Source organism: Dasypus novemcinctus, chromosome 30 (assembly GCF_030445035.2).
Source record: "Dasypus novemcinctus isolate mDasNov1 chromosome 30, mDasNov1.1.hap2, whole genome shotgun sequence".
NCBI classification, from domain to species: Eukaryota; Metazoa; Chordata; class Mammalia; order Cingulata; family Dasypodidae; genus Dasypus; species Dasypus novemcinctus.
Window position 1 is genome coordinate 48,157,427 of NC_080702.1, and position 24,946 is coordinate 48,182,372.

The 24,946-nt window shown below is 37.7% G+C and overlaps 1 protein-coding gene across 1 annotated transcript; it reads left to right on the forward strand.

Annotated features, from left to right (window-relative positions):
* Positions 1–17,058: 17,058 nt before the first annotated feature.
* LOC131276887 (olfactory receptor 7A10-like) lies at positions 17,059–20,486 on the forward strand. The gene is made up of 2 exons (XM_058290467.2): positions 17,059–17,966; positions 20,447–20,486. The coding sequence occupies exons 1-2, from the start codon at positions 17,059–17,061 to the stop codon at positions 20,484–20,486; spliced, it is 948 nt and encodes a 315-aa protein (XP_058146450.2).
* The last annotated feature ends 4,460 nt before the right edge of the window (positions 20,487–24,946 follow it).

Genomic DNA, 24,946 nt, shown 5'->3' on the forward strand with positions numbered 1-24,946 from the left:
GACTAATGAGTTGAATCCATTAATATCCTGTGTTATTACTCTCGAGGAATTACTTACATTAGCCATATTTTCTTTGGATTTGTGTATGTCATATGGTGTTTTTTATTTCTCTTTTTGTCTTTTTAGTTGTACTTTTACTCTCCTCCAACTCTGTCTCAATATCTGTACATCAGTTTCAGTAAATATGATATGAATAAGTTAAACGATTATCGCTGTGGAAGAGAAAAGGTTTTATAATGCATATGTGGGAGTGCTGTATATTGTATATATGAATTACTGTGATCTAAGGCTCTTGTGAGGAGAAGCTCAATAATTAGGGAAAAAAGAAAAGAAAAAGATAGGATGTAGAATTTTTCCAAATCAATACGTATTCTATATCTAACTTTAAATTCATTACTATACTCCATTTTACTATTAAGAGACTGTTCAAGGAAATCAGAGAAGACCTAAATAAATGGAAAAATATTCCCTGTTCATGAATAGGAAGACTAAATATTATTAAGATGTCTATTCTAACAAAACTGATCTACACATTCAATGCAATCCCAATAAAAATCAACACAGCCTTCTGTAAGGAACTAGAAAAACTAACTATGAAATTTATATGGAAAGGAAAGAGGCCCCGAATAGTCAAGGACATATTGAAAAAGAAAAATGAAATTGGAGGAATCACACTACCTGACTTCAAAACATACTACAAAGCTACAGTAGTGAAAATGGCATGGTACTGGCATAAGGAGAGACACACAGACCAATGGAATCGAATTGAAATTCTGATATAGAATCTCATATATATAGCCATATAATATTCGATAAAGCCACCAAACCCTCTCAACTGGGAGAGAATGGCCTATTTAGCAAATGGTGCCTGGAGAACAGGATATCCATATGTAGAAGAATGAAAGAGGATTACCATCTCACACCTTATACAAAGATCAACTCAAGATGGATCAAAGACCTAAATATAAGAGCCAAGACCATAAAGACCTTGGAAAGAAGTGTAGGGAAACATCTACAAGACCTTGTAATAGGAAATGGCTTCATGAACATCACACCAAAAGCACGAGCAGCAAAAGAAAAAATAAATAAATGGGACTTTCTCAAAATTAAATCCTTCTGCACCTCAAAGGAGTTTGTCAAGAAAGTAAAAAGGGAACCTACACAATGGGAGAAAATATTTGGCAACCATACATCTGATAAGAGACTTATAACCTGCATATATAAAGAACTCCTATACCTTGAAAATAAAAAGATAAAATCCCATTTTAAAAATGGGAAAAAGATTTAAACAGATACTTCTCCAAAGAAGAAACACAAATGGCTAAAAAGCACATGAAAAAAATGCTCCAAATCTTTAGCTATCAGGGAAATGCAAATCCAAACTACAATGAGATACCATCTTACTCCCATAAGACTGGCAGCTATGAAAAAAACAGAAGAATACAAATGCTGGAGAGGATGTGAAGAAATGGGAACGCTCATCCACTGCTGGTAGGAATGCAGAAGGATCCAACCATTCTGGAGGACAGTTTGGCGGTTTCTCAAAAAACTAACCATATGTGGGAAAAGTGGCCATGGTGGCTGATGGGTATGGGGAATGGGAGGAAGAGATGAGATGTGGAGGCGTTTTTGGGACTTGGAGTTGTCCCGGGTGGTGCTTCAGGGACAATTACCAGACATTGTAAATCCTCCCAGGGCCCACTGGTTGGAATGTGGGAGAGTGTGGGCTATGATGTGGACCATTGACCATGGGGTGCAGCGATGCCCAGAGATGTACTTACCAAATGCAATGGATGTGTCATGATGATGGGAGTGAGTGTTGCTGGGGGGGGGGGAGTAGTGGGGTGGGGGTTGTGGGGTTGAATGGGACCTCATATTTTTTTAATGTAATATTTTTACAAAATGAATAAAATTAAAAAAAACAAAAACAAAACTAACCATAGATTTACCACTTGACCCAGCAATTCCACTGCTGGGTATATACCCAGAAGAACTGAAGGCAGGGACACAAACCGATATATGCACACCAATGTTCATAGCAGCATTGTTCACTATTGCCAAAAGGTGGTTTGTAATTTTTGTTGCTCTCTGGTCATCATTTTGTCTTGATGGTATTGTTTAGTTAATTAGCATTTCTCTCTTTCTTGGGATTTATTTAATTGTTCTTTTTCCATGTGTGTTAAGTCTCTTTGACACTTTGTTTTTTTTATTTTATCAAGGAAAAAGATTAAGGCTAGGGAAAGCAAAAGAGGTCAGAAAAGAAAAAGTATAATAGTAGTATTGACAGTAAATGTTGGCTGAAAAACTGTGTAAGACCTAGAAGAAAGAATAATTAAACTCATGTAAGCATTATAGAGTTACAGGAATAAAAAAAATGAGGGCCCACAATGAAATGGGAAACTGAATATGGAGAAGAATATATTATGAATTAAAAGGCCAGTGTGATGATGAGAGAGGGAAAGAGAAAGGAAAGGACAATAACAGAAAGTGTTAATAAAAGATAGAAATGGATGGCAGACTTGGCCAGTGGTTAGAGTGTTCATCTACTACATGGGATGTCCACGGTTCAAACCCTGGGCCTCCTTGACTCATTTGGAGCTGGCCCATGTGCAGTGCTAATGTGCACAAGGAGTGCCCTGCCACGCAGGGGTGTCCCCGTGTACGGGAACCCCACACACAAGGAATGTGCCCCTGTAAAGAGGGCCACCCATCATGAAAGAAAGTGCAGCCTGCCCAGGAATGGTGCCACCCACATGGAGAGCTGACACAGCTAGATGACGCAACAAAAAGAAGCATAGATTCCTGTGCCGCTGATAACAACAGAAGCAGAGAAAGAAGACACAGCAAATAGACACAGATAACAGACAACTGGGGTGGGGGGGGGAAGGGGAGAGAAATAAATAAATATATAAATCTTAAAAAAATTAAAAACAAAAGATAGAAATGAGAATAGAAGTGTTAGAAATAAAAAGCCATAAAAACTGGGGTCTAGGCAAAGAAAGGTGGAATAGAAGTTGGAAGATAAAATGATGTAGGAGGGAGAAGAAATGTCATTGGTAGCCAAAGTCTGTACACATGGAAAAGAGGAGATCAAGGAAGAGGAAACATATCCAACAGGAAACTATCCCACCGCACAGTTTTAATTTCAGCAATCACTATTTTTGTTGCACTCTCTCCATAGCAGTATCCTGAAGCATCCTGTTTTGTGGGTTCCCAAAATAACTTATTCATGCCAGATTTTGTCCCCACTCAGCCATTTTATTGCAGGAGAGAAGACGTGGCTGCCCTTACTCCAATGCCATCTCGCCCCTCCCCCTATCATTTTTGACTGCAAACTTCTCTGGATAGAGAATTCTTGGCTGGGATTTTTTCCCCAATTAGTACCTTAAATAGGTCATACCCCTGCCTTTCTGTCTCCATGGTTTCAAATGAGAGATCAGCTCCTAATCTTATTAAATTTCCTGTATATGTGGTGGTTGTCTTTTCTCTTGCTGTTTTCACTGTTCTCTATCTTGAACATTGGACAATTTGACAAGTACATGTCTTGGAGTAGGTCTGTTGAGATTTATACTGTTTGGGGTCCATGCACTTTCTTGAACTGTACATGCATTTCTTCTATAGGTTTGGGAAGTTTCCAGCTATTATTTCCTCCAACATCCCTTCTTTTCTCTTTCTCTTTTCTTCTCCCTCTGGGATGTCTATGCTACATATGTTTGAGCATTTTGTGTTTTTGTTCAGATCCTTAATTCCCTGCTGTTTTTTTTTCCCTATCTTTTTATCTGTCTCTTCTATTACCTCTTTGATTTTAGATGTACTCCTTTCCACATTGATAATTATTTCCTCTGCCATTTCAAATATGCTGCTATGTGCTTCCGAAGTATTTTTGATTTCTTGGATTGGGCCTTTCATCACCATCATATCTGTTATCATTTTATCTATGTCCACAATTTCTTCAGTATGTTCTCCCAGTGTCTTCTCAATATCCTTAATTTCTTCTTTCACTCCATAATTGGTCATGATATTTGTTTGGACAGCCCTGATTAGTTGTTTCATGTTCTGCATCTGCTCCTGGTTTTTGGTTTGTTCATTAGACTGTGACATATTTATCTGTTTCATAGTATGGCTTATAATTTTTTGTTTATATTTAGGTACCTCTTTATCTTGATGGATTTATTCAGTTGACTGTTTTCTCCCTCTTTTCTAGGCTTTTATATAGTTGCTGTATGTGTGTTTGTGTGGTAAGTTTTCTCTTTGACACTTTGCTGATCTGATTGTTTTCTTGCTGCTATGTTTCCTCGATAGCAAAAGATTAGGTCCAGAGAAAGGTAAAGAGGTAAGAGAAGAAAAAGAATAATAATAGTAGTAGTAAAAGGAAGGAGAGGAACTATATAAGACATAGGAAGGTGAATAATTTATTTATCTAAGAAATGCAGTGGGATAAGATAATAAAGTGGTATACAAACAATTAAATTAAAAAAACAAATAGAGAAAAAATATCTAGAATGAATATAAATGGCCAGAATGATAAGAAAGGGAAAGAGGAGAAAAAAGGCAGTAAGAAAAAAGTTTAAAAAAAGAAAACAGAGAATAGAAGAGATAGAAATAAAAACAAGAAAAATTGAAGACTAAACAATCAGAGTTGAAATTAGGAAGAAAAACCGTAAGCAGAAGATAGGAAGATGAAAAAAGGAAAAGAAATAGCATATGTAGGCAAAATTAGTATACAGACCAAAGGAGAAACAAAGGAAGGGTATATATAGCAAACAAGAAACAAGACAGGAGCACCTAAATAAAATGAAAAGGGAGTGTGGGTAAAAGGAGATTTTAAAAAACACACAACAAACAAACTTTCAAGCAAGCAGTCAAACCAAAACTTAGAAAAAGCAGCCTTCTCTCTTAAACACCTGAGGAGCTTCTCAAGGTGGTGGTGTTTATCAATTGCCTTGAAATCTGTCTCCACAGATTTTGGATTGGGGTTTGGCAAGTAAGCTAAGTTAAAATTAAAGAAATGAAACTTATTTTTTAAAGAAAAATAAGAGACCCAGGAGAAGCTAATTCAGAAGTATTATCTATGTGTTCCCCATCATAAGGTATCAGATGGGTGTTTGATAATCCTGCAGATCACTCACTACTCTAAGAGAGCTGGGAATTGAGCCAGAGACCTTGTGTTTTCGAGGCAGATACTCCTCCACTGAGCTAAATTTTCTGATGGATCTGATAGCTAGAGAGCTATCCAGTCGCATTCCTTAGGACAGGTTTGACTCCTTCAGTTGGGTTGATTCCTGGTGATTAGGACCCTGTGTGTCCCTGCTCCTTTATATTCTTATTAATTTCTCTACCAGGGCAGCAGAATTCAATAGCCTGTGTGATGGGATCCCCACTTACCTTTCCTGGTCAGGTTGAGTTCTCTTCTGAAATACAAATGCGACACTGGTATCTGAACTCTCCATAGAGAAATGAATCTCAACTCTTCCAACATCCCCCTCCACCTAGGAGGCCCTTGGAAGGGTATTAAGCATTTCCTACTGCCTGCCTCCCTTATAGAATTTGGAATTTTGATAGCTTACAGCACTAGATTAGTGAATCACCTGATCTTGCCCTCTCCAAGCCCAAGTTCCTCTCTCTCAGGTGGGCAAGGTAAATGTCTGCCTGTGCTGATTAACCTTGCCCCTCCTCCTGGGGCTCCCTGTTGCTAGCTGGTATGCTTTCTAAAGTTTAAAGGGGGTCCAGGTAACCAAACCCTCTGAAAGGAAGCGCCCTCCACCCTTTGCCAGATAGCTCTTACTCCCAAGGAATGCTCCTTCTTGCTCCTTGGCTGGTGGGAGTGAAGGTTTTTGCAGCAGCTTTTTGCCTTGAGGATAGGGCTTAGCAAACCACCATTTCCAGCCAGCAGGGTGAGAAACTCATGGTTTTCCCTTGGGCTTTCTTTTAAGATTTATTTTTTATTTATTTCTCTCCCTCCTCACCCACCCCCAATTGTCTGCTCTCTGTGTCCATTTGCTGTATGTTCTTCTGTGACTGTTTCTATCCTCATCAGCAACACCTGGAATCTGTGTTTCTTTTTGTTGCATCATCTTGCAGTGTCGGCTCTCCATGTGTGTGGCACCATTCTTGGGAGGCTGAACTTTCTTTCACACTGGCCAGCTCTCCTTACAGGGTTCACTCCTTGTGCATGGGGCTCCCCTATGTGAGGGACACCCCTGTGTGGCATGGCACTCCTTGTGAGCATCAGCACTGCACATGGGCCAGCTCCACATGGGTCAGTGAGGCCCAGGGTTTGAACCATGGACCTTCTATGTGGTAGGCAGATGCCCTATCCATTGGGCCAAATCCGCTTCCTTCCCTTATGCTTTTTATGTCTTTGTCCAGTTCTCTCCAGATTGATGTCCTGATGTCTCCTGCTTTGTCAGTTCCCAAAACAGCTCAATCGGGCAGGATCTTGCACCTCCTCAGCATTTTTTTGTACGAATGCTAGTGAGTGCCCACTTACACTGACACCATCTTTCTCCCATCTCATAGTTATTTCTATTCCCCATTTTAAAAAAAGATTAGTTTATTTATTCCCTCTTCCCTGGTTGTTTGCGCTTGCTGTCTACTCTCTGAGTCCATTTGCTATGTACTTGTCTACTCTTTAAGAGGCACTGGGAGTGAACCTAACTGAACAAGCAATCTACTGTGTGGGAGAGATGTGCTCAATCACTTGAGCCGCCTTAGCTCCCTGCTTTGTTGTGTCTCCTTGTGTCATCTTGTTTCAACTGCTTGCCAAGCCTGTCCAATTGACAGGTCACTGTCTTGCTCTTCTCCAGGAGACACCAGGATTCAAACACAGGAACTCCCATTTGGTAGGCAGGTACTTAATGATTTGAGTCATACCCACTTCCAGGATTATATGGTTTATGAATGTGTTTCAATACCATTGATTCTAAAAGCAGGGTAGGTATATTGGCCACTGCCAGCTAAATATTTTTTTCAGGTAGTTATCTCAGATATTAGGGGAAAAAAAAGGTGTTTCTATATAAACCCACTGTATTCTCTGTGAGTTAGAAAAAGGCTAATGCTTCATTCATCACCTGATGTCAGAGCCATTATTTAGAATGGAAAACCAGAGTGGCATTTTCAGGTTAGTAATTGTTCAGAGCTTGTGAACCCACTTTACTATTATAGAATCTCAAACTCTTCAACATTGACAAGTTTGTCAAATCTTCAGCTCATATTTGAAATCTATACAGCAAGGTCTCTATTATCTTTTTTTTTTAATTTTTTAATTTTTATTGACTTTGTAATAATATTACATTAAAAATATATATGTGAGGTCCCATTCAACCCCATCCTCCCACCCCCCCTCTCCCCCCCCCCCCAACAACACTCGTTCCCATCATCATGACACATCCATTGGATTTTGTAAGTACATCTTTGGGCACCTCTGCACTTCATATACATTGGTTCACATCATAGCCCATACTCTCCTCCATTCCATCCAGTGGGCCCTGTGGGGATTTACAATGTCCAGTGATTGCCTCTGAAGTACCATCCAGGGCCGCTCCATGTCCCAAAGACGCCTCCACCTCTCATCTCTTCCTATTTTGTGACTAAATGAATTATTTATGTCAGGCAAGGTTAGGGATGAATTTAAAAGAAGGGAAATTTATAAGTTTGAATGACTATATAATAAAAGAAAGATCACAATCAATATTATATCTAAAATCTGGGGGAACTATAAAAAGTAGGACAAACTGAACTTAAACCTAATTGAAGGAAGGTAATAAGAAATATATGAGTGGAGGGAAATGAAATAGAAAATGCACAAAACAATTGGTAGATCTAATGAAATTAAAAGTACTTGGAAAGATGATAAATTTGCAAAGATTTAGTTAGATTGGAAAAGAAAAAGAAACACGCAAATTATTAAAATATAAAATGAATTTGGTGACATTGCTAGATATTGTATGTATTACAGCAATTATGAATGAATACTATGAAGAATTGTTTGCCAACAATCTAGATAATATAGAAGAAATGCACAAATTCTTAGAAACACACAACTTACCTAAATTGACTCAAGAAAAAAGAGATATTCACAGACTTACAACAAATTAAGAAATTCAATCCGTATTTAAAACCTCCCAAAGGGTACTTATTTGGGGTTGAAGCTTACATTCACAAGGCCCTAAAGAGTCAAACCCAAGGTATTATAAGAGGTACATTTTGACCCCAAGTCTGTCGCCATGTGTTGATGCAAGATAGTGGACAATGTCTATGAGGGTTCAGCCTTCCTCCTTCCTCTTAAGACTTTGTGACTCCAGCCTCTTTAAATCTTCAGCTTTGAACTGGCATAAGGCTCATCTCTCTTCCTGGGGATCATCTCTTTCTGGCCTTAGCTGCTATGCTCTCTCCACAATGTCTGCTGTAGACCATCACTCATCTCTCTTCCCAGGGTCATGCCTATGGAGCACTCTCTCATCCTGCACATCTGCTCCTGTGTGTCTCCTTCCAAATGAGAGTTTGTTTTATCAGACCAAGGGGACTATGACTCATTACTGAGACACATTCTAAAGATGTGGTTGGATCAAAGCCCTAATCATAACAGAATTTAATCAGACAGCTGAATCCAATAAAATCAAAGGGTCTGATCATCCCAGAGGATCAGACAAGTTTACAAACATAATCTATATTTCTTTTTGGAATTCATAAATATTATCAAACTACCACCCCCAAGATGCAAGGATTTTCAGCATAAGAAAATCAATAAAACGCATAACATAATTATTGGGGAAATCATGTGAAAATTTCTATTGATGAAGGAAAATCACATGAAAATCTCTGTTGATGTAGAAAATGCATTTGACAGAATCCAATGCATTTTCACAAAAAACACTCAGAAAAATAAGAATACAAGGTACATTCCTCAACATGATAGAGTTTTATATATATGTGTGTGTGTGTGTGTGTGTGTGTGTGTGTGTATGTATATGTATACATTGTATAATACTAGGCTAAGTTTCAATTTTACAAGAAAAGGTTCATATATATAATCATCAATATGAGGGGCCTGGAGTCATGGTTGTTCTTCCTTCACTATTCACTCTCCTTGTACAGAGGAGATTCTTGAAGTTCTATTAAAGTGTAGAAGGACACCCCAGGATGGGAGTTCAATATTCTTTCTGTTATTATGTGGGTTTCCACCCACTTAGAGTATAACCAGTGAATACTTGAACATATTCATATGCCTGGAGGCATGTCCGAGTTGCACCCCTCCACACATTTCCTATCACTTACAAGCCACACCAAATATCCTCCTTTGCCACAGTTGTGACGATTCTATGATGTAAAAACTCTCCGAAATCAAAGCCAACAAAATACTCAATTAAAATAAAAAAGAAAATGAAATAATAGCTATAAAAATAACAAATATAATACAAAATAATTTTAAAAATTGAAATAAAATCTTTTTTAGACATTTCCTCTTTCATCACTGTAAGATTTGTTGTCTTTTTTTATTGACTTTGTAATAATATTACGTTAAAAATATATATATATATGAGGTCCCATTCAACCCCACCACCCCCACCCCACCTCTCCCCCCCCCAGAAACACTCATTCCCATCATCATGACACATCCATTGCATTTGGTAAGTACATCTTTGGGCACCTCTGCACCTCATGGTCAATGGTCCACATCATGGCCCACACTCTCCCCCATTCCATCCAGTGGGCCCTGTGAGGATTTACAATGTCCGGTGATTGCTGCTGGAGCACCATCCAGGGCAGCTCCATGTCCCAAAGACGCCTCCACCTCTCATCTCTTCCTGCCTTTCCCCATACCCATCAGCCACCATGTCCACTGTTCCCAATCCAATGCCACCTTTTCTATGTGGACATTGGATTGGTTGTGTCCATTGTACCTCTATGTCAAGAGGAGGCTCAGATTCCACATGGATGCTGGATGTTGTCTTTTATATACAATGACAATTTCTTCCTTATATTTCCCAAGTGTCTTATTTTTTCTATTTTATCTTCAAAGAAGATTTAGGTTACAAAAAAGTCACAGAGAAAATATAATGTATTCCCATATACCCCATGAAAAATACCTTGATCAAATGGAGTAAATATTAAATACACATAAATTTCCTTTTTCATTAGTGTGGAACATTCATTGCATTTGATGAATACATTTTGCAGCACTGCTACACAGCATGGATTATAGTTTGCATTGTAGTTTATACTTTCTGTCAGTCCATTCAGTGGGTTATGGCAGGATATACAATGTCCTGCATCTGTCCCTGCAGTAACATTCAGGACAATTCCAAGTCCCCAAAATTTCCACATATCACACCTCCTTTTCCTTCTCCCTGCCTTCAGCAACAGCTGTGGCCACTGCCTCCAAATAAGTGATAGAGTTTCTTCTATTGCTAGAGTCACAATAATCCTATTGTGACTCTAGCGATGAAATCTTCTTGAGTGTGGGTGGCTCCATTTGTGAAAGCCATCTCAAGAGGAGAAAGATCAGCAAAATAAGATATTTTACTGTATCCAGAATCATTGTACCGAATCAGCAACAGGGAAATCAATATGAAACCTGGCAATAATAGAGCCCACCCCTTGAGAGAGATGACCTCCTCCTGGGATGTAGGTGTCCACAGGGATAAAAGATGAATATGGAGCTCCAAAGCTGTCAAATGGAACAAAATTGATGCAAGTTTTCCTTCTGCTTTCCTTTCTTACCTCCAGAGAAGTAAATATCTCAGGGGATATTGAGACAAAAGAATACTTCATTAATGCAGCTCATGGGAATGGAACCTCTAATTGCTCAGAAATTCTGACTATATAAAATTTACTTTATTAACGTCTGGTGAAGAGAAAACACAATTTGTCTTTTAGAGATCTCGAGACTGTTTTGATCTCCCTTTTCTTCCTGGGAGCAGAGCTTCCAACTTCATCCATCATTCAAGGAAGAACCTGCATTGATGAACTTAGACCCTGTCTTGATTATTTCAGGATGAGTTATAGAACCTTCACAGGTACTGAGGGGAATGTATTTTGGCTCCATGAACCCCTTTTATTGGTATAAGCTATAAGGACATCAACAGGTTATGAGCATAGAGAAAGCTTAAAATACAAAAGTCCTGCCTTATTAAAAAGGCTGTGTGGAAATAGATAGCTGATACACTAAAATATTTTCTTTTTCCAAACTGTCTCCTCTTACCTCTCCTTTTGGGTATTCCCACTCTCAGCAGCATTTTTCCATGTTTCACTCATTCTTCTTTCTCTTCAATTGTTGAACGTATGTGTTTAACTGCATTCATTCATTTTCTCTTTTAGTCATAAAACCAATGTTTAGTCATCGATTACTTCATAATGAGCTATAAACATTATTTCAGGAATAAAGAAATGAGTAAGACATTGGTCCTCATACTAAAGAAATTACATCCAAGTGGGGTAATACACATACAAATGAATATATCCTGTATCTTGAGGTGGCTCTGAAATCCTGGTGAAGTGGATCAAAAAGTACAGAATTATCCTGTGGAGGTTAGTGAAGACATCACAAGGAACCTTTCATTGTAATGACACTTGAAGGATTTAGGGTAATTTCAGGAAGAGAAAAGGGTAGAAGTAAACCAAGAAGTGATGACAGGGATACAAATGTACAATCAATATAACCATTAGGTTTGGTGAGGTTTTAAAAATAGTTCTTAATATCTGATGGACAATGAAGGGCAGGGACTTAAAAAGGGATACATGAGCCTGGCTGGGTGGGAAGGAGTCAGAGAGCAGAGAGCCTTGTGTTTTGTCCACAAAATGGATATTTATGTTTGGAGTTATTGGAGAGTCAGTGCTGGTTTATAGAAGGTGATGATCATGAAAAGTCTTGCCCTGAGGAAAGCTCACGCTGGGTCAATGTGAGTATTGCTCTTGTTAAAACCCCACATTGATGATAAGAGTTGGAAATTGCACCATGGACATGGGGATGGAGGTGTGAGGACTGAATCTGTTTGGGGTTGAATCATAATGTATAACATATTGCCTATTAATACTGGGCACAATATCATACATTTTATATTCATTATTTAATTCTTTCAATCATTCCACGAAATCGGTTTCACTATTCTAATTCAAGGGATGAAGAATGCGAGATTGAGCACAATGTTATATTCTTGTACAAGGCATGTAATTGTGTCTGGATTGAATCTTGGCATTCCAAGTTCCTAGGATTTTGCATTAAACTAATTAAAAACTTAATATATTAGAACAGAGTTAGATGTATAGAAAAATTTCAAGGACGTTAGAGATAGTTTCCAAGAACATCTCACCCCCTTCACACTGTTCTTAACATCTGCCATCCAAAATAACACCTTACATTTATTTGTCATAGCTCTTTATCCTTTTTGATTGTGGCATCTTCTCAGGCTATCCTTGTTTTTGACAACTTGGATAGTTTTGAGGAGTGGGGATTAGGTATACTGTAAAGTCTCTTTCAGTATTTTCTGATGTTCTACTCATAATTAGATTTTGTTTATGAGTTTTTGGAGGAAGACACCTGAGATGAAGTGTCATTTTAAACACATCCTACCCAGGGTGCAGCCGATCAAAGGGACTTATCACTATTGAGGTTGACCTTGATCAGCAATGTTTTGAGGTTGCCCAGTATTAGGTTCTTCATTTCTCATCCTTTCCTTTATCAACTTTGGAAAGAGTCATGAGGAGGTCTTCAGAAGTGGAATTTTTGTTCCCGGGGCTAGAGAGTAATGTATGTATATCAATTATTACATTCTCCCACATGAGATATTTACCTCTTGTTATTTACTTAATCAATAAATTAGTTATTTCAGGATGGACTCATGACACTTTTTTCATACTTTGGGTTGTGAAACAATACTAATTTTTTTCTTGTTGTTCAATTTTTCCACTTTTAGCCATAGGAACACTTTCAGATTCACCCTCTTTCTCTCTGAGTGGTTTACTTTAGTGACTATTTACTCATTGATACTACAAGATTTGCCAGATATTTCTTGCATATTTCTATCCTACAGCTGTTTTCTCCAAGAAGACATTTATTGGAGAATGGTGCTAAATTGTAAGTTCCGGGCACTATATGTGCTCCTTGCTACTGTGGACTCTAGGTCCTCTTGGCAGAGAGTGTAAGGTATACATATATATGTGTGTATACTAAGCTTGTACCTATTAATGTATAAAAATGTGTCTACACACAACCATCATTATCTTTGTTCACCTACACATGAGTTCATTCTGTTGTATCTAACTCTAAACCACTATCACATAAAGCTTTCTAGCCTCCTCCTCTTATTTATCTTTAAGCTTCCATTTCACAGTGAGAAAAATATTCCCTCATCTGCCATCTTTCTATGGATTTCTTGATTCCAGTGTATAGGGTTTGAATTATTAAAATTGTTAATCCATACATGGTGGAATGCTACTTTATTAAATGGTGTACAATCTTTATGTATAGTTTCTTTGACTTCATTTTACAGGCTCCATTCATATCTAATATTACGTTTTCAGCACCTTTGTGCTCAGCCCCTACTGTTAGGGCAATTATATATTTGCAATATATTAGGTAGATTTGCAACATTTTCATTCTATCTGGCATTCACTTGACCTTTTAAATGAATTTCACTTGCATACCTAAAATGCACTCTTTGTGTTGTCAAGTTTAATGTGTTTTAACAAAGGGATAATGTCATTTGTCTACAACTACAGTATTACAAAGAACAGATTCGCTGCTCTAAAAATTCCCTTGTATTTCACCTATTAAAATCTTCTCTCCCCTCAGTCCTGTAGCAACTAGAGAACATTATATTCGCATTTGGTTTTTTCATATCCAGAAGGTAATAAAATTGATACCAACATATGCAGCATTTAAAAACTGTTTTCTTTTAATTAGCAATGATTATTTAAAATTCATCCATATCAGTTTTGGCTGGATGGAACATTTCTCTTTATCTCAGTAATGTTCCATTGTATAGACATAGCACAATGAGTTTACCTATGAAGCTATTGAACATGATATTTTTCGCTTTCAGATTTGGCAATTACAAATACAGCTTCTCTAAACATTCATGTGTGGCCTTTTGTGAGGACTCCAGTTTTCATATCAAGCACATTTACACCTAAAAGGACAATTGCTGGATTGTATGATAAGACAAAGTTTAGTTTTACAAGAAAATGCTAAACTGTCTTCTAGCTGATCCATTTTATGTTCTCACTACCAATGAATGAAAGACGTATTGCTCCACATACTCAACAGCAATTGGTATTATCAGTGTTTAGTTTTTTTTCATCTTTTAATAAGTGTGTGATGATATATCATTGTGGTTTAATTTTGCAATTTCCTAAAGACGAATGATGTTTTTATCTTTTAAAAGATGTTTATTTATTTATTTTAATTTTTAAATTTTAGCATAGGTTTAGATTACATAAATGTCACATAAAAATATAGGAGTTTCCATATGCATCACCCCTTCTCCCTCCCATTCTTTCCCATATTAACAAATTCTTTCATTAATGTGGTTAATGTTACAATTGATGAACACATATTGAAGCAACTCTACTAACCGTGGACTATAGTTTATATTAGAGTTAACTGTGTGTCCTGCACTATTTTAGGTTATGACAAAACATTTAATGGCCTGTATCCATCATTGCAGTATCATGCAGGACAATCCCAATGTCCTGAAAATACCCCCATGTTACACCTATTCTTCCCTCTCCCTCCATTCAGAATCTCTGGTGGCCATGGCATTTATAACAATGTCAAAAGTTCTTCCATTGCTAAAATTATAAGTCATAATAGAAAAACAGTAAGTCTATTTGGTCCCTTGTACATTCCCCAAGTTTGAGGATTTTGTGATGGCGATGCCCACTATGTTACTAATGGAGAGGGTGCTTAGATTTCATGGGGAATATGGATGGAACTATCTTGCTTGCAGTTGCAAACACTCTTTGTTCCTTGGAATGGGCATTGTCCATTATCATCTCCTTGTTAGTTGTCCTGGGTAGGATCAATGAACTGGAACATAGGTGTGGAAACTCTGCTTAGATTATGGGTTCAACTGGCACATTAAGAGACCAAAGATTTAAGAATCTGTGACACATGATTAGTAAGTATACTGCTAATTTTACATTCAAATAAAATGTACAGAAGAGCTCCATATTGGGAATCTACAATTGATTCTAACTCTTTTACTCTGGAGAGTATAAATTTTAAGTTAAGGCCTACTGCCAAGGTGCTGAATTCCTAACATGATCTGCACTGCTTATAGTGTCTAGATGTCTCTAGAGCCATCAGGAGCACTGCTGTTTTAGGCACTGTTTAGTGTAGCAGTCAGATTCTGCTAAGATATGTATAACTGTCACCTCTGGAATGAGCTTCTGACTCAATTTGAAATCTTTTAGTCATAAAAACTCATTTGTATTTAATATTTCCTCCTTTTGGTCAAGGTCTTTTTCCAGATGCATTGGTGGTTGACACTTGGTGATAGTACCAAGGTGCTTGTGAGTTTGAGTTTCTTTTTGTATACTTATTTGGGAACTGTATATCTTCTTTTTTTTTTTTATGGATGTTTTTTACATGTTGATCTTATACCCTGTCACTTGACTGGACTTGTTTTATTTATTTTTTTGTTTCTAATAGTGTTTTAGTGGGTTCTTTAGGATTTTTTAAAAAGATTTATTTATTTATTTATTTATTTATTTATTTCCCTCCCCCCTCAACCCCGGTTGTCTGTTCTCTGTTTATTTGCTGAGTCTTCTCTCTTTGTCTGCTTCGGTTGTTGCCAGTGGCACGGCAAACTGTGTTTCTTTTTGTTGCATCATCTTGTTGTGTCAGCTCTCCATGTGTGTGGCATCATTCCTGGGCAGGCTGCACTCTCCTTCATGCTGGGAGGCTCTCCCTACGAGGCGCACTCCTTGCACGTGGGGCTCCCCCACATGGGGGACACCCCCGTTTGGCATAGCACTCCTTGCATGCATCAGCACTGTGCATGGGCCAGCTCCACACAGGTCAAGGAGGCCCGGGATTTGAACCATGGATTTCCCATGTGGTAGACGGACGCCCTAACCACTGGACCAAGTCCACCGCCTGTATATCTTCTTATGTTAGGATTCAATTCAGATCTTTTGCCCATTTTTCAATTCAGCATTTGTTTTCTTATTTTGTGGTGCTAATAGTAATTAGTACATTTGTATACGAATCATTTATCCAATGAGCTTGTAAATACTTTTTCCAAAACTGCAAATTTTCCTTACATCCCCTTATCAAAGTTTAACCCAAAACCGCAACTTTATGTTTGAATAAAAACTAATTTATAAAGTTTAACCTATCATGTATTGTGCTTTGATTACTATATCTAAAACTCACAACCCTAATACAGGCCCCTAGATTTTCTTCATCTTTTAGTCTAGCACTTTTACAATGCATTTTACTTTTAAATGGCATGATTCACTTTGATTTGATTTTGTGAAATGAATAAAATCTGAGTCTAAGTTCCTTTTTTCTTTGGCATGAGTACATCTTATTGTTCCAGCACCTCATCTTGAGAAGACCATACTTCCTAACTCAAATTGCCATTGTCCTCTGTGAAACATCAGTTGACCCCATTAATGTGTGGTCAATTGTCTATTTCTTTAAGAGGATACTGTTTAATTATTGTGTTTTTATAATAAGTGTTGCAACCAGGTAATATGGTTTCTACAACTTTGTTCTTCTTTACTATTTTGTCAAAGGATGCAATAAAGATTGGTCATAATGTTGGTTGTTTAAAATAAAGTCTGAGAGAATTTACCATGGAAAATATTGCTTTGACAAAATGTTTTCTATTAAGGACAAAGATTTCTAGTCAGAAAAACTATCAAGGAGAAGCAAGAATAAGTTCTCCCTGACATTTTCAGATAAAGATACTAGATCTATCTAAAAACAGTAAAAATATTAACTTAATGTATTTATAATACAAACCATACCATTTATTATACTTTTCTGCTAAGTGCTTGTGACTGAAATTGCATTGCTCTGATACCTCTTCCAGGAAATTCATCATCTACATGGAAACAGAAAACCAAACATATGTTTTAGAATTTGCCCTCCTGGGGCTTTCAGAAGATACAGAGGTGCAGCCCCTCCTGTTTGGCCTGTTCCTCGCCATGTACCTGGTCACCTTCATTGGAAATCTGCTCATCATCCTGGCCATCATCACTGACTCCCGCCTCCACACACCCATGTACTTCTTCCTTTCTAACCTGTCTTTTACAGATATCTGTTTCACCTCCACCACGGTACCAAAGATGCTGCTGAACATACAGATAGGCAGCAAAATCATAACGTTTGAAAACTGTCTCATCCAGTTGTATTTTTTCATACTTTTTGCACAATTAGATAACTGCTTCTTGACTGCAATGGCCTATGACCGCTTTGTGGCCATCTGTCACCCACTGCACTACACAGTCATCATGAACCCCCAGATCTGTGGCCTCCTGCTACTGACCTCCTTGATATTGAGTGTTTTCATCTCACTTTTACATGTTTTAATGGTTTTGCGATTGTCTTTTTGTACAGAGTTGGAAATCCCCCACTTTTTCTGTGAACTTAATCAGGTGGTCCAACTTGCTTGTTCTGACACCTTCCTCAATGACCTAGTGATATATTTTGCATCTGGACTTCTGGGTGTTATTCCACTCACTGGGATCCTTTTCTCTTACTATAAAATTATATCCTCTATTTTGAGAATTTCTACAACCGAGGGCAAGTATAAAACATTTTCTACTTGTGGGTCTCACCTCTCAGTAGTGTCCTTGTTTTATGGTACAGGTCTTGGAGTTTATCTTAGCTCTGCTGTTTCTCAAAACTCAAGGGCAAATGCAATAGCCTCAGTGATGTACACTGTTGTCACTCCCATGCTGAACCCGTTTATCTACAGTCTTAGAAACAAGGACATAAAGCAGACATTTAAAAAGATGAGAATCACCCTGTCTATAAAATTATACTTTGTCTCAAGTTTACAAAAGTGCTCACGATTAAGAGGTCAAACCCTAGATACTTTATCTGTGTATAGAGAGATAATTCGTTGTTTTCCTAATAACAGAATTCTATTTATTTAATTTTTATATACCAAGGACACCTGATTCTTTTTTATTATTTCACATCATGTGTTCTCTCATTGTATTCCCTGAAATTAAGTTTGAAAGCAAAAACTGTTGCCTGGATTTTCAGCAGTAATGTATTTCATACAGATGATGCATTATATATAAATTATAGCAGATTCTGGATGAATAAAGATGTACTGCAGGCATGCCAGATGAAAGAAACTGCTTGTGTTTTACAGTTTTAGTGAAAAATAAGCTCTCATAGCAAAGACTGTGTATTAGCTAACAAGTGTCCATTCACTGGTTCCTGAAAGAGGTCCTTCCTGAACTGCAGACATCATCTGCCTGGTTTACAATAACCCAATTCCATCTCTAATATGTGCCTTTCTCCTGCACATTCCCGATCATAAGTTAAGTGAGATTGCAATCAACAACACAATCTCTGATTTTTCAAACATTCATGGTCTCAATACTTTCTATCATTCTTCCAGTGATGTAAGGTTGACATTTAAAAATTATTTTCATAGTTGAGGAAATTTTCTGGAAATTTCTTTCAGCACTCCCTACAATAATAGTCCACATACACAGATCATAAAAAGCAGTGTGTGTTTTCCCCATTTCCCACTATATATTATTCTACTATTAAACCCAGATATTAGGACATCATTTCAGATTTTTATGTAGGCTTGCTCTTTTCTTTCTGTGGTAGACAAAGGTGAATACTTCATTCATAAAGAAATGTCTGTGCTATGACTACAAATGGCACACCAGAGTGGCATTTTGGAATCAGTGATTTCTCTGAGACAATTGTCATTTTTTAAAAATATTCATAATTGGTTATATTTTGTATTCACTTTGCATTCTTTGGGAAAGCAATGAATTTATTTTCAACTGTAATTTATTGCCACACAAGTTCAGACTATGATGTGTCATATGCACATCAGAACTGCAATCTTCAGGGAAAGATATTTAATTCACACGGTATTATATAATATCTTTGTTTTGTTTGCACCATTATCTGATTATTAAAAATATTCAGCCTTTCATTTCTGTCTGGAATTCTCTCCAGTGAAAGTAAGAGCCCCACCTTATTTCAACATTACTTGAATTAGGATTCTCAGTAAAATCATTTATCACAAAAATCATTCAGTTTGTCAAAATATTTCCTAGGTGCTTTCTTTAGATGATACAGCAAACAATATATTGTGAATTAAAAATGAATCTTTTTTTTTCAAGCTATACATATACAATTGTGTATATTTATCCAGTGGAAATAGAATCACTGGTGTTATCACTCCAAACAATTTGATGTATCAATTCCCAGACTGATGCCCTGCAAGACTTATATTTTTTTTCCTAAGCTATGTTTTTTTAATTAAAAATGTAACATTCAAATATTTATTGTGGAATCAGTTCTTGTGCAAAATTGTTTATAGGAAAGGCTATTGTCAAAGTGAAATATCTTTCCAAAATATAAGCTTTTAAGAATTCTGACTTTAGTCCATTGATCATTATAAGTACACTTATTATTCAGGCAATGGAAGAACTTTTATCATTGATATAAAGGCAGTGGCCACAAGAGGCTCTGAGGAGAGGGACAGGGAAGAATAGGAGTAATGTAGGGTCATATTGGAGACATTGGAATTCTCCTGCATGACAATGCAATGATGGAAACAGGCCATTATACATTTTGACATAACCTATAAAGTTGTGTGAGACAGAGTGTAAACTGTAATCAAAACTAGAGTCTATGGTTAGTAGCAACACTTTCCCCATTTTCTGGATGACAGGAAAACAAGCCAGAAAGAGGGAGAAAATGCTGCTTAGAGCCATGTACCCTAGTGACCTCATACCGTCTCATGAAGACTCGATGGTGGATGCCAAACTTACTTGCACTTTGAGTGTATTTATGGACAGAGGGTGATAGCATATCTTTCAAAATCCCCTAGAACTTCCCCTGTTGCCTTTCTAAACACCTAGCTATTATATTGATTCATAAGATAAGATTTTTATTAAGCACATGCCAACTGTGAGTGATAGAGACGTTCATGAATCTTTTATATTCTCCTGGAACTTATGTTCTTACCTAGGTCCTTTCTTATATCTCCATTCCTGCATTTTCTATTCTTATTTTAAAAAAAAAATGCATTCCTGGTTTTGTCAGTAGATTTTTACTCTTCTCCAGGACCCTAAAATATGTGGAAACAATAATGATTCACTCTAACTGAGGATATATATTTGTTCTCATGGGAAACTATATTTATTCCTTAATAATCTATAAATGGCTACAAGAAAAAAAAACATCATATTGTCTGCTATCGGTGAAACTTAAGTGCAGTTTATGTTTTTTTTTTTTAAAGGAAAACTTGGAAAGAGTCTGTAAAACATAGATTTCAGCTAAAGACACTTCCATAAATTCAGTGTGGGATAAACACCAGGTCACAGAGGGAAAAACTAGATTGTTTTTGTTGTTTTTATCCTGGAGAATTTGGAGACTTAGTTACTATCTGTAAACCATGAAATGTATCTTATATAGAAGGAGAACAAGACTTATTTTGAGTGAGCTCAGATCTGTTAAATTGTATTACATTTTGTGAGTAGAATAATTATTTTGGGAACCTGACAAATTTAGAAAAGATGAACACTGTTAATTGAAGATTAACTGCCCAGAGTGGGTGAAGTGAGAATAAACATCCTCAGTTCCAAGGAACATCATTTCAACTAGGACACAGTAGAAAACTGTAACAGAGCCTTACCTCTTATACTGCATCATGATAATGTAGCTAGTGTCTCAGTGAGTATATTTCAAACCTAGGGACAATGATTCCGTCCACCACTACCAAGACCTGATTTTCCAATAGAAGCAAATTCTAGAGGAACAATATTAAATAAGGAGGTCCCTGGAATTCTGGACATCTAAAGAAAGTATAGAATATAGAGGTCATGCACATGTATAAAACAAAACAAAACAAACTAATACATGGGATAACATGGATGAACCTTGAGGCCCTTATATTGCGTGAAGCAAGTCAGGCATTGAAAGACAAATGCATGACTTCTCTGATATGAATTAAACAAATTGAGCTGTCTCAGAGAGCTAGAGACTGGAAGAAAGGCTTAAAGGAAAGAAGGGGTAGAGGAATGTTGTGAGGCATCACCCACATGGGCAAAATCTATGATAAAGTGGAGGTGAAGCATATGGTCTAAAATGAAAACCATAATGTAAAGCATAATGTAATAAAAATTTATGAAAATGTACAATATAAAATGTAAACCACAATATAAACCATTTGTAACCATGCTTAGTGGTTATGCTTCAATATTTGTACATTAATTGTAGTAAATGAAGCATCTGCATGTAGAAAGATCATTGCTGAGGAGATAGGAAGATGGGGAAGACGTTGGTTCTGTGGGCATCTCCTGTATTCTGTAAGTGACTTTACTGCAACCTAAAACTTTTTTGAAGACAAAATAATACAAAAAAGATGTAAGACATTGAGGAAGAAATGGAAGAGATTGTCTTGATACTGTACATAGAGGGCAACACCTCCTACAATAAAAAAGGTAAAATGCCAAGCATTTTTAATGATATTTTTCATTTTTTCAATACCTCAATTTATTTTTTACTTTATTTTAGTTTTTCTAAATTATTATGTATTTTATTTCTAATCTTAAAACCTATCATTACAATTTCATTTCCCTATTAATATAATTTAGCAATATATTATGTTTCATTTTTGAAGAAGTTTTGGACCTCAGAGGGGTATTCTATGGCAGGGTAGGAGCATTTGTGTGGGATGTCATTGAGGGGGATGCATGGGTGGGAGGGAATTTTCCAGGGGATGCCTATAGGGTATATAGATATGTTCAGATATTCATTGGGTACTGGCATAGTGGATAAAATTTCACACTACAAATGAGTGAATGCTGAGTTCCCATCCTGGAGAGCTTTGTTGCATTCTCCAATGGAAGAGCAACAATCCTCCAGGTGAAAGGGCTAAGACCATTGAAGAAGAATGGCCCAAGGGTGGGACCTTGATACTGATGACTATGCTTACGATCCCGTGTGCTTAAAATTTCAACTTGGCCTAGAGTTGCAGGATGCCTAAGATTTACCTCCTGAATCCCTCCATATTGCTCAAATGTGGCAATTCTCTAAGCCAAACTTGGCATGTAAATGCATTACCTTCACCCCATTGTGGAACATGAGTACTGGGGATGAGCCTCTCTAGTGCTGAGGGTTTAAAACAAAGCACCAGTTTGAGATGCAACTAGTAAAAGACCTTAAATAAAAGATGGAAATGATAAAGACAAATGTGTTCATATGACTAAGAGACCGCAAAATGAGTCAGGAGTTCATCAGAGGGGTCACACTTATGCATGTCTCAGCAGGAACTCAGAGACAGCCAAAGTAGATACAACTCCAAGTAATGATTCTCCTGTTGGTTACAGAGACATCCAGGTGCTATGGTCATGGCAGGTATTTCTGAAGTTTAGTGCCTTGCCAGTGGGCCCTACTTTGGAATTTGTGCTCCTGATTGTGATGGCGGTAGACTCAGATGTGCCTTCTCTATACATGCCTCTTCTGTCACATTTGCTGAACTTCTGGTTGGTGTTGGGGTTGGTGTATGCCCAGGAGACTTTAATCTCTGGACTGTCCATGTGCCAGTTGGACCCTAAGCCTCAGCAGAGTTGCAAAACTTACTCTCCAGTTCATTTGAATAACCCAAGTCAGCTAAAAAGGAGGTAAGATCAGTCAACCACCACACCAAGGAACCGAAAGAGTCTACAGCCAAAAGCAGAATACCATTCACCAGTCATGGGAGATCTAAGACCCCTCTTGATTTATTTACTTATTTTTTTAATATCATTTTGAACTTTATTTTTGGACACGTTGCATGTTTTAAGACCCCTCTTGATTTGAAGGTCAGTGGGTACTCCCACCCCAATGTCCTCAGGACAGAGGAATAAAATATGGATTAGAGTGGACTTACTTGTATTCTACTATAGAATTATTGTTACTCTAGGAATGGAAGAAATTGTATCATTGTTGTGGAGACAGTGACCATGGGATTTGCTGAAGGCAGGGAGTTGGAAAAAGGTGTGATACAGGGGCATTTTGGGGACTTGGAGTTGCCCTGAACGATATCGCATCAACTGATGTAGGACATTGTATATCCTGCCATAACCCACTGAATGGCTGTCTCCTAAGGATCTACACAGGCACAAGTTTGCATTGTGTTTTTCTTTCTTACCTCCAGAGAACTGAACAGCTTATGGAGCAGAGAGAAAAAAGAATACTTCATTAATGAGTCTCATGGGTATGAAATCCTGAAAGACCTGTGTGGCAGTTGGATAGTACTTATGAATTCCAAAAAGAGATTTAGATTATGTTTGTAAACTGGTTCATTCCTCTGCACATGATACCCTTCAACTGACTTAATATCAGAGCTTTTACATTTACTTTATTAAACCAAGATTAGGCCTATAAGTTGAGCACATCATTAGGGCAACTCACAGTTGAGTCCACGCCCCCTTGGCACCCTATAAAAAATGGACACTCACTCAAGAAGATACACAGCAGCAGATACAGAGGAACACAGAGAGCTTCATAGATTTTTTAACAAGTTTTATTTATTTTATTTATTTCTCTTGCCTCCCCTCCCCCCAAGGGTCTGTTCTCTGTGTCTCTTTGCTGCGTCTTCTTTGTCCGTTTCTCTTGTAGTCATCGGCACCGGAATCTGTGTTTCTTTTTGTCATCTTGTTGTGTCAGCTCTCCGCGTGTGCAGCGCCATTCCTGGGCAGGCTGCACTTTCTTTCGCACTGGGCAGCTCTCCTTACAGGGCGTACTCCTTGCGCGTGGGGCTCCCCTATGTGGGAGACACCCGTGCGTGGCAGGGCACTCCTTGCATGCATCAACACTGTGCATGGGCCAGCTCCACATGGGTCAAGGAGGCCTGGGGTTTGAACCACGGACCTCACGTGTGGTAGACGGGCACCCTAACCACTGGGCCAAGTCCGCCACATAGGTTTAGAAGAGAAGAATTAATCATTTCAGTTCTGTCATGTGACAGAAAGGAAAAGGCTCAAGGAGCTAAAGTCCTGGGAAGTGAAACGAGCCCTATGCCAGGCTACAACTGACATGAGAAGATGGTAGAACCATGGAGATTTAAGAGGGAGAAGGAAGCCTGAACCCTTGCTGAGATCAGCAATAATATTTGGTGAGAAAGTATCTCATAGTACAGTGAGTTGGACTGTTTAGGGCCTTGTAACTGTAAGATCTACTCCAAATAAATACACTTTGTAAAAACCAACAGATTCTGGTACTTTGCATCAGTACACCTTTGGTTGACTAATACAGCATGGAGACTATAAATGCATATTCTAAACTTTCTCAAGTGTACTTTATCTCTGGTGAAGTGACAACACAAACATGACTTCTAAAGACACCTGAATGTGTCCATCTCCTATTAATTCCTGGAAGGAGAGCTTTCACTTCATCCATCATTCTAGGAATAGTACGCATTGGTGAACCCTGCCTTAATATTTTCTTGGTGAGTCACAGATCCTTCACAGGTGCTGGGCAAATGTGATATGGCCCCTTTGATTCCTTTTATTGGTGGTAACTGTAGGTGTTTAAGTGGGTATACACATAGAGTAAAAATTACAAAGTCCTATAGGTTAAAAAGCTTAAGTGGAGGGAGATAAAATATACATTAAAACATCTTCGTTTTCTGATTTGCTTCTCTGGCCTTATTTTTCACTCATGGGACTTCTATCTTTCAGCAAGATTTTTATTGGTTTCATTGTTTCTTTATCTACAATTTTTGGAAGATTCTGGTCAAAACAT

What these genes read in the sequence shown, in the direction of transcription:
- LOC131276887 (XM_058290467.2), top strand. Translation starts at nt 17,059, where the DNA reads ATGGAAACAGAAAACCAAACATATGTTTTAGAATTTGCCCTCCTGGGG. An exon ending in ATAAAGCAGACATTTAAAAA is followed by an intron (nt 17,967 to 20,446) that starts GATGAGAATCAC and finishes TTTATGTTTTTT; the next exon opens with TTTTTTAAAGGAAAACTTGG.